Source organism: Trichoplax adhaerens, genomic scaffold (genome assembly GCF_000150275.1).
Source record: "Trichoplax adhaerens TRIADscaffold_7 genomic scaffold, whole genome shotgun sequence".
In the NCBI taxonomy this organism is placed as follows: domain Eukaryota; kingdom Metazoa; phylum Placozoa; class Uniplacotomia; order Trichoplacea; family Trichoplacidae; genus Trichoplax; species Trichoplax adhaerens.
Window position 1 is genome coordinate 3,824,686 of NW_002060949.1, and position 10,961 is coordinate 3,835,646.

Here is a 10,961-nt window from a genome sequence, read left to right on the forward strand (position 1 = left end):
TTAAAGTATAATATTGTTATTACATAAGATTCAAGTTAAGATAGAGAAGACCTGGACCCCCGCGAAAAATAATAACAAAAAGATAATAAAAGGTCTTCTCTATCTAAGTTACCCATTTTAAAATACGCCAGGAAAAACTTGGTGACACTAGTTTGATCAAATCTAGGGATGTTACGTTGGATTAGAAACTTAATGGAAAGGTAATTTATAAGTTACTGCAAGTAATAGCATGGTTTATACAAATAGTATAACTGAAATGTGAATTATAAATTATTCAAATAAATTAATCTCTATTATAAAATTCTCTTAATTGTAATAATCGAACACGCTAAGCTTTATCTTATAAGCAGAAATTAAGCCTGCAGTACATTTACGTAGACATTGTTTTGATTAATTAATAATAATTGGAGCAATCAACGCTTTACCGTAGAATTTGACTATGGGTGTTATTTTCTGACTCAGTAAATAATAAAGAAATAGAATTGCCAAGTTCGGAAAATTACCAGATTAACTATGTCTATGATTAGGATTTAATATTTCAAAGATTTCTTGATGTAAAATTTGATGGAAACCTCTTACGTACTGTATTTCCTTTCATTTATAATTGAGAAAAAATCTACTTTCACGATGAATTAAGGTATCCAATGTTTATATCAGCATGTTGAAAGTCTACATGATGATGATGTTGAATTACAGTTCGTTCATACTCAAAATTGATAAACTTTTATGCAAATCGTTATTAGCTTAGTAACTTATTCAGTTAGTACTCTGGATTACTGTATGTAAGTGCAACAAGTAGTTATACACAAAGATATAGTGTATACGAGTTCTTTTCAAAGTTATTTATATTCTTCTATTTTGAGCCTCCCGATTATTTGTCGAATACTCTTATTGAAATATAATCCTGCAATCCCTTATATTCTACTTCCATATGATGCGAGTGTATAATTTTAATTCTCAAATGCTTATACTTCGAACTTGTAGTAAGCTATAGAAAGGATATTATCCATATTTATCACATTTGTGATCCCATAACGGGGAAGTAACATTTTATACTCGTATTTCTATTTTCAGTCGCAACCTGTATCGCATTTAAACAGAAAGTTCGATAGAATTGCATAAGTAGATTCCACGATTTTTTGTTTTATTTGTACTTTGCAGTAGATTTATTACTCTTCAAGTACAGTCTATTACTTTAACCTCAGCAATTATTAATAGATGCAGCTAATAAATACGGTCATAAAAATACAGAAATAGGATGTCTATAGCTCTTAATGAAGTAACCATGGCAATATTGATTCAATTTATTTATTGAACGTACAGTATTATCAATCAACTGCATTTAGCCTATTGAAATTACAAACATGATGATTTGTCTACATATGATATTTGCATACGGTATGCATAATTATTTTGTCAGTCTACCCATAGCATGTCGTTAGTGTTGAGTTTAGGCTTCTGTAAAGCACTAAACCACCTCTGAGCGCATGGCTTTCACTCTACACTAGTACATTAGAATCCAGTCATCATTCTGCTATTAATAAATAAGACACTATTTCGAGTTTTCGTCGGAGGCCTTTCTTGCTATCGTATATTTTAATCTCTAGCAATTCGTTAAGCTGTCATTAAGAGAACGTTTTATACGGTGCTTGACTTCTTGATTATCGCTTGATTCTATTTTCGGTAGGCTGATTAAAATTATTGATCAAAGATTTTCCGTAAACATTTTAAACACAAACTCAGCAGCTACTAGCTAGCTATAAATAGTAATTCCAATTACAATAATGCAATCATGTAGCTCAACTTTAATAGCAATTTAGACTCAAGATTTATGAATACATTTATTATTAAATATTTCTGCCGTCTAATAATTATAATTTGTTTCTTATACGTTTTACTAGGCCGTAAAATCGAAAAATGCCCTCTCCTGTCGTTATAAATGCAACCGATTTTTACACTCGATATCGGTTGCAGTTAGATAGCATTCGCAATTTTAGCATACTTAAGTTGCTCTTTTCAATCGGCTGTCTAATATGTTGTATTCTGTTGGCTACTTTCTTCACATTTTACTTTGACAACGCTTTTATTATAGTTCCTTTTATTGGTTGTAGCATAGTAAGTAATTATGATAACTAAAATTATTTTATTTTAATGACATCGAACGATTCTCTTATTAAATAATTACTACGGTTCGATGTCGATATTCAAAAAGAGCCAATTACAGCCACAAGCTTTTAAAATGAATCTGTAGGCTACGGATTTTGCATTATAAACTTACACGTACTGTATGATATTACTACAAGCGTATTCTCGATTGTGCTAGAACTGTTTCGGTGACATAGCTCTTAAATCTTTGATTTATTTATGTTAACCAGACCTTGCAAATTAACTTTAATAGTATCGTATTAGATAGTGATTCGTTAAATAAAATGTTGGTGCCTTAACAATGACATACAACGCAAATAAGTACTTGAATGTATCGAATTGTACTAGACGTGTGAGTGTATCCATTTCTCTTAACGTAATTTCGGTACAATCTATAGTCATTATGATTTTATAAGTCTTCATGCAGCCAATTTAGTCGATTAAGATCTGTTTAACACATTTGTAATTACTAAAGTTACATTATAGGGTGTGTATATACTATGATATGATCATTATTGACTATAAACTAATGACAGAAAAACGCTAAATTTTTATGTTTTAGACTATTCTTTCTTCCATCATGAACGCTTATATTTTCTCAGCAAAAACCCGTCTTGGTACTTTCTTGAGTAACGTAAGTAACTAATAATTTGTAGCATACGTTCTTAATATCTTCAAGCTATCATATGTATATTTTACTGTTTTAAACAAGGCAATAATTATCATTAATTAATTTATCACTATAAAGTATCATTATGTTTACTGTAACATGGTTTTATCGGAGATAAAGTTAACCCTTCCCAATTTACTCATACATATTTCGTAAGCAATCGACTATAGGAATCCTACATTAGCTCCTATACCTGAAGATTAATACGAATACAGTTGATCATTTCATTATTTTGACCACATCAATTTTGCTTAAAATAAGGATTTTATTTTATCCATTACAACTTGTTTTTAACCAACATTATAGATAACGATTTGTTACGTATCTTAATTTACATCATCTGATTATCTTGTAATAGATTCTTTAAGTAGAGACGATTCACTCACTAACTCTAGCCTATTAAATTAATCGATTTTGTACAAGTTTGATAATGTCTGTGTTGGCAAAAATTCGGCTTTAATTTTTAATAATTACGTTATGATATAAAATAAATTTGATTGCAGTACAGAAACTACTTAAATTTACGATAAGTATATTTTTGATCGGTTGAAATATGATCACTACTCTTACATTTAATTATTTCTCTTCATCTATAATAATCCTATATTAGATAGTACCGCAGCATTTTTTTCTTAGAGAATCACAATCATTTAAATCTTTTAAATTAAATTTTATGTTTTTACTTGGTCATAAGCCGGCAGGATACCGATATTTCATTGCTGCACTTGATCTTCCTCTTGCAGTGGCTTTTGGCATGTATGTTTACTTATGTATTAATGCGCCAAGTGACAACAGGATAAAGCCAACAATTGTCAGTTTTACAGTTCTCGCCTTCTTAGCACTGTTATCGGCAGGCTATTTCGAGACAACTATGAGAAGTGTATACATCTCGGCATATGTAAGTATGGCAGTGTTTCCTTTATAAAAACGGTACATGGTGATATATTAGAAAGTATTGAATGCATTGCTAGGTATAATATACGCATTTTTCAAATACTCGTATATGACCAAGAATTATCATTTTATGGAGAATGACTTTCTGTGACATAATATTTTAAAGCAAAGTTATCCTGGATAATCATGATTCACTATTAAGTGAGGTATTTTTATTGTCCTTGAATTATAGCTAAGAGCAGTTCAGATACGGAATCGCAGAAATCAGCGTCGTTCTCGAAATACTAATACGCCTACCAATACCAATGCAAATGTTGAAAGTAGTTATGTTGACAATTATAGTAATCCTCCGGTCGCTAACCCGAGTGCAATGCCGTCTCGATCTGCAGTTGACGAGCCACCAACAGCCCCTATGGATCCGCCGCCATATGATGATGATGATGATGATGATGTGAAGCCATTAGTTCCATAAATGCGCTAATAAAATGTAGAGAGATATAGATTAATACAACTTCATAGCTGCTATTGGTATTTATATATGCAATAATAAATTAATAGTGTCTGACTGTAATTTCTAAATTGACTATTAAAATTCACTGATAACTTAAAGAATTATCTAGTAAAATAGTATGTTAAAAATTAAAGCGAATATTTAGTGTCTAGTTGATTTTAATTGCTTAATAACCACTAAAGACGTGATAGCCGGTAATGGATAGAGATTATATCAGCTGTTATGCTCAGTGTAGGATACGATACTGATGGTAGTTTAGATGTAGTTGTAGATATTTTGTTTCTAGCGATATACGTAATACAGTATTTCAATGTTAAATAACTATATATTGCAAGCGCTGTTCATATTTAATATGGTACTAGTTGAGATGTTAGTATAATAAGTATAATTAAGTCTAATGTAGCTCGGTAGCGATAAGCAAGTCATTATTTACGGTTAATTATTTAAGGACCGCGTGTAAGGGAGTACATTTGTTTAGGTGTTCTTCTTCTCTGTAAGAGCTACCAGCCGTGAGATATAACTGTAAATAAAAACCCATTTCATGGTAACAGAAAGGAGATTAAAATATTTGAGAAAGATACAGCTATGGTTATTCTACTATATAAGACCCAGCTCGAGTATTGGTATTTAATAAATACAATAACAATAAATAACGTATGTTAAGTACGCGTAATATAAATTCGCTCACTTATTTTTGTAAGTTAAGGAAAGTCGAATATAGGAAAGGTACTGTGCTACATTTTACTGTAATTAAGCTTGCCGTATTGTACTGTGTCACTATCCTCAAACCACGAACAGTAACTCGTAATTAATTAATACTAGTGCAAACTCCCGTCGCTTTACTGACGGTTTACGATAATGTGCTCATTTAACAGAGGTTCAGTAACTATCAGATCGCTGACTAACGAACATTATCCTCTTAGAAATACTTTTTGTAATATGATATATAGCAATCAAAAATAACCGGGACAGGGGAACTATAGTAGGGTAACACTACGAATTGCAAGAGAGCAATAGAACTAAGAGTACCTACTGATGTGTATCAATCACTTTTCAAATTTCGTTAAGTAACTTTCGTATTAGTATGTTTACCGAATAAGGATGGTTACTATATACAGTATAGAAATCAAAAGTAATTGGGACAGGGGAACTACAGTAGGATAACACTACGAATTGCAAGAGAGCAATAGAACTAATAGTACCTACTGATGTGTATCAATCACTTCTACCTTCTCAATAATATTTACATAAATCCTACAGATCATTCATTTCTATACCAATTCAAATTTCGTTAAGTAACTTTCATATTAGTAATCGGGACAGGGGAACTACAGTAGGATAACACTACGAATTGTAAGAGAGCAATAGAACTAATAGTACCTACTGATGTGTATCAATCACTTCTACCTTCTCAATAATATTCACATAAACCCTACAGATCATTCATTTCTATACCAATTCAAATTTCGTTAAGTAACTTTCGTATTAGTATGTTTACTGAATAAGGATGGTTGCTATATACGGTATTAATGCTATGTTAAGGTTGGTGAGCGAAACTTTCAAATATACGTTTATGGTCAATTTCTTAATAAAATTAACAGATAGTATTATCATTCGATATTATATATATCCTAGTAACAGTAATATACTATGCTATATTAAGATTAGTTAATGGTCCAGAGCACATTATGATAACTAATGTACAGTGATGGACATACCAAGTTAAGATTAGCAGGTACTGTAAGATATCTACAGTGCGGTAGAATGTCCTTCGTACTGTGGTCAATTCTATACCAATCATTATAATGTGTCTAAGGATCGCTGTCGTATGCAAGCAAAGCTTGCTCTGTCGATAACAACCGTTATAAGAAAATGTAACAATCAAAATGGCTGTATAGAAAACTCTATAAAGATTCTATGTTTATTCAATTTTCATCAGAATATTACATGAAATCAAAATTTAAAGGCCCAGTGGCCACCCTTAGCGATATAACGAATACTATTTTAATAATCAGTACTCTGCAGAAATTACTACCTTAGAGCTATTCGTTTTACATGAAGAAATCTTTAGGTTAAAAGTACTGTAAGAATCTTATACTGACCTATTGAAATGAACCCATAATCAGAGTCATTTAACAGTAGTATAAATACCCCCGCGCTGCTCATTTCAAGGGACGGTGGGTGGGATAAGTTACCTTTTCTGTAAGCTATTCTCATGGAAATTATGAATGACTATGTGAACATCGTTGTTATAATTTACTCATACGATTGTAGATTGATTCCTTCACAAATCTGATTAATGAATTAGATTCTTTTTTGAGTTTCAAGCCTTTTTCTTTCGTATTACAGTAGAATTTATTTATTTATTTATTACTCACTTCTAAGCGTAGGTATGAGAAGTACTGATATTAACGAACAGTAAATTTAACATGAACTAACAAGTTTACCTACTGAGTATAATTTTACTGTAAAGAAACTTTTGAATATTTTTATTTCAGTGTACTGTAAGTGGAGAGGTGATCAATATCGAACCCTGTAATGAGGGGGGGGGGGGAGTTTGTGTGTTGTTGTAATTGGATGGGTATATCCTTAGTATGATATGAGAGAGATTCTAAAGGAAGAAGAGATCCTTTATTTAGACATAGAGGAGATCATAAGCGTACTCTAAGCAGGAATAGGACAAGGTAGACAATTGTGAGACATGCAATGAGATAAGAATTGAGTAATGCATCAATTATTTTATAGAAGTGTATAACTATTTATACAGTAGTGTGCTGCCCTATAGGACTCTACTACAAGACATATCGTAGTTACAACTTTACATGAAGTACACGAAGTACATAATATTACAGACCCTATAGTATTTCGCTTTCATTATAAAACACTAATAATACGCAATGATCACAATTTTCAACAAAAGTTGCTTAGATAACTTGGATAGCAAATCTTACATCTTGTAAAATTACTTTATGACACCAGACATACAGAATTGAGTCGGGTGAATGAATCTATTGCTAAATACACTGGATGATATGCAGTGCTATGATTTATTTACAAGTTCTTCGATGGTATTTAAGTCAAGCGCTTTATACGTATGGTTTTAAGCCTAAAATTAACAAGCTTTCATGAATGTTTGGAATAGCATTACAGTTCGTAACGATTTGTTTTAATATCCAATTCATAGTGTAGTGACTCTATTAACAATCATCAATGTTTTAAATATTGTTAGAGTACCTTATAAGTTCTACGAAATGGTCACATCAGATATTTATGTACTTGTGTCTAAAAATGCCTATTGGAGTAACTAAGTTCGTAGCTGAGTCTGATTAATCCGCTGTAGATATTGGCGTAGCGGCCAGTGGATTACCACAAGAATATGCATTTAATACTGCTTCACCCTCAATTTAGCGAAATTACGTATTCTATTCATTGTTATTCATCCAGGTTTTGGATCAATCATAATGTACTTAATGGATTAATTGATACAGGTATCTAGATCATAACGGTTTTAAACCGAACCGAACCTTTCTCAGGTCTAGATACAGCTAGGGCACATAGCTGTCATAATATTTAGTTCAAAGAATCTTTTATTACACTTACTGCAATAGAACAGTAAATAGTTCTAAAAATGGAGTTAATTTATATATTTTGGCTTAGTCACGATCTGCTATCTTTAATATCATCTTTAATTGAATATTTAAGTAGAAACAATCAGTGATAATTTGTTATGTATATAATTATACAGTATTGCATATCATAGCATGCAGCGGATTCATGATTATGGCTAAAGCAGAAAGCTATATATAGAGGCTTCATCTCTTTGATACTGCACATGTATACTTCAATAAGTCGCAATGGCGAATTACATACAATATAGAATTTGGAGAGCAACAGTTCCAGGCTGGACGAGTGTTTGATCCATTTAGCAAAGCCTTACGCACAATGTTTTCATTATCCAATTGCAATTATCGAGTTAAAGAGATACTAGAGTGTTTATCTAAAAACGTTAGAGCTCTGTATGAAATTATGCATACCATATATTGCCTTACTAGTGTGATTTGCCGAGCAAATAAGTAACATTTGAAGTACAAGATAAGTTCTTGCAGTTGCATTGATAGCCCTATTCAATGTTAATTGAATAAAATTACTTTATTACTGATCCTAAGCTATACGGTATATAAAAAATCGCTCAAGACTCATATCCATCGATCAACTTGTATTGATTTCCTTGTATAAATTGTTCTTATGGGGTCATTCACAACTATGCCAATTTCGTCATAACTAGGCTGACTAGTGGCCGCTGTCATACTAGTGCATGCAGTTATACAACTTATACGCCTTGATCGCTTTGTCATCAGTTCAGACCTGGCTCGGCAATAACGTTGGAATCGTGATATTGACTGTACTGTGCTTTTACAGGTTCATCTGTCAGTTGTATTGAAAGTCTTTAATTTTCGGTTTGAGTGATTATGATAATACTCATTTATTGTGAGCCGGCTTGGATATCACTAGCAATAGTGTTTGCATCAAGTCGATTGCTGTAGGTTCTTATGATCGACTTGATCCTAGTGTTTTTACGTAGCAGCAACAGCAATTATAATACCGCCAGCTCTAGAGCATCTTAGAAGTTGCTGGTCTTACCTTGCCTAGACTGCTGTACAGTACAGTACAGTACAGTTAGATTTAGCATCTTTCTAAAGTTAATACTGTAAACAAAAATTGAGAGAGTGATCGCCAAGTTCATTAACGAACCTGAGAAACGTTCAGATGCGGAAATTTCAGCCTTCTTAGACTTTAACTTTAAGACATGGTGACTAAAAGTTAGTTGGTTAATGAAAATGGAGGAATGTATGGGCAGGGATTACTTAATAACTTTCGAGCAGCCCCTGTTTTAAAGGGGGGAGGGACCTAAGTAGGCACCGCGTAGATCATGGGGATCTCCGAATGCGTCATTAACTAACTCTTCGATGTCCACGTGACCATCAAACAAGGCATACAGTACAGTACAGTACAGTACAGTACTGTACCGAGTATAAACGCTTAAAATACTGTAGGAAAAGCATCCACTTCCCGCATCCAGTGCGCAACTTGGAAGACATTGAACGAAAGATATTTCTTCTCTGTATTTTCTCATACGCGATTGAACAAAAATGGCAGATCAAAGCGCTTCACTGAATCAGCTATTCCGCCAACGTATTGCTGGCTATATGAAAGCCATTCTTATCTTTAATAGTTGTAAATTAGCTGCATCTATTGGAGCTCTGGTCTCTGCAGTTTTTATCAGACTAAACCTCCCCGGGATTCTAGCATACTATTACGTGTTGCCTTTGGTCGGTGCTTCGGTGGTAAGTGTTAGCCGTCGTTAGGATGCGTATTGTGGTAGTTGACCGTTAGTACATTACTACAATAGCCTAATATTGGTAGTGCCATAGTACTGTACAATAATAACAGATCTACGAACTGCATTCAACTTCAGTTACGAAACTCTTTGGCAAAAGTACAGCACAGTGTATTTCACGTGAAATGGAATTGTCCCTTTGTCCTTGGGTTCTATTACAGTAGAGTACATCATTCACATTTATATGTTACGTTATTAATTACTTACTTTAATGTGGCTTTATGAAACGTATCAAACAATCAATAGGAATGATCGCAAAGGGCTCTTTGCTCGGGTTGCACACAGTATGATACAACACTACATCGGGGACTCTTTGCAATCCTTGTGAAATAAATATTTTATTGGTCTGTGCGTGCTTGAAATTCCTTTAATACGGACACAATGCTGGTCTAAATTCCGTGATAGAACGGTTCCCTTTGATGTTTGACTTTTATTAATGAGTCCTGTCGCTGTCTTTCTTTTTAGTAGTTTTTGATATGGATTCAACTGTAACATGATTCTGCTAGTAGTAAATGAAGTAACAGACCAAATTCCATACAAAATACTGGTACATTATTAGGATGTGGCAGCCTACTTTGCTGCCTCCAAATATTTCAAGCAAATTGCCGCTACCAGGGACTACTCGACTAAAAATTCTCCCCTCAAAGCCGTAACTAAAAATATTTCCCCTATTCCAAAAATACATTACAGTACAGTTGTTGTATATGTCATATATATACTGTACATTACCATCAGAATAGATGTGAGCTCATCAAGCAGAGGAAGCACAAATGACATTTTAGTAACAAAGCAGTTTCTGCACTCTTGGACAGTACAGTACAGCATTTCATGGCATATTTATTTAATTATAATATAATGATTTACTGTTAATTACCCAAGTTGTCATTACAATACTGTATATGTACTGTACTAGTTCCGTAGATAACAACAAATCTCACAGCTTCCTTTATGCGGTAATTACATCTATAACGACGTTTTGTCTACATAATAAAGGGGATTTACCCAACTGCTGTTATCGTACAGTTAGCAATTGTACTGTACACTGTACAGTCGATCTTACCATTTTGAAATTCAGTCTTTCGTACACCTCGCTGAAACTGCTCTGCCGATGCATTATATCCACTTACTGTACAGTATAGCCCTCTTCATTAAATGGCAATATTTTAAAAAATTTTTCTCGCAGAGTTGTTACTATCTATTTATCTGTAAGCTATACCATTGGCTGTACGTACTTGACAATATCTAGTATTGATGCAACGTGCAGTTATTACAATTCTCTAATATTCATCAACTTTTTTCGTCGATTGGTAATTTTTAGACATTCATCGCTTCAGCCGCTGTGT

At 33.1% G+C, this 10,961-nt stretch overlaps 2 protein-coding genes across 2 annotated transcripts in view; both read left to right on the plus strand.

The window, feature by feature from the left end:
• Positions 1-2,725: 2,725 nt before the first annotated feature.
• Positions 2,726-4,181, plus strand: TRIADDRAFT_58217 (uncharacterized protein; the record flags this gene model as incomplete). The annotated part of the gene is made up of 3 exons (XM_002114061.1): positions 2,726-2,779; positions 3,426-3,713; positions 3,942-4,181. The coding sequence occupies 3 exons, from the start codon at positions 2,726-2,728 to the stop codon at positions 4,179-4,181; spliced, it is 582 nt and encodes a 193-aa protein (XP_002114097.1).
• Positions 4,182-9,340: 5,159 nt separating this feature from the next.
• Positions 9,341-10,961, plus strand: part of TRIADDRAFT_64090 (uncharacterized protein) — a 3,935-nt gene continuing 2,314 nt past the window's right edge. The window contains exon 1 of the mRNA XM_002114062.1: positions 9,341-9,565. Within this exon, the coding sequence (XP_002114098.1) occupies positions 9,371-9,565 (195 nt within the window). The 5' untranslated portion in view covers positions 9,341-9,370. The remainder of the gene's footprint in view (positions 9,566-10,961) is intronic.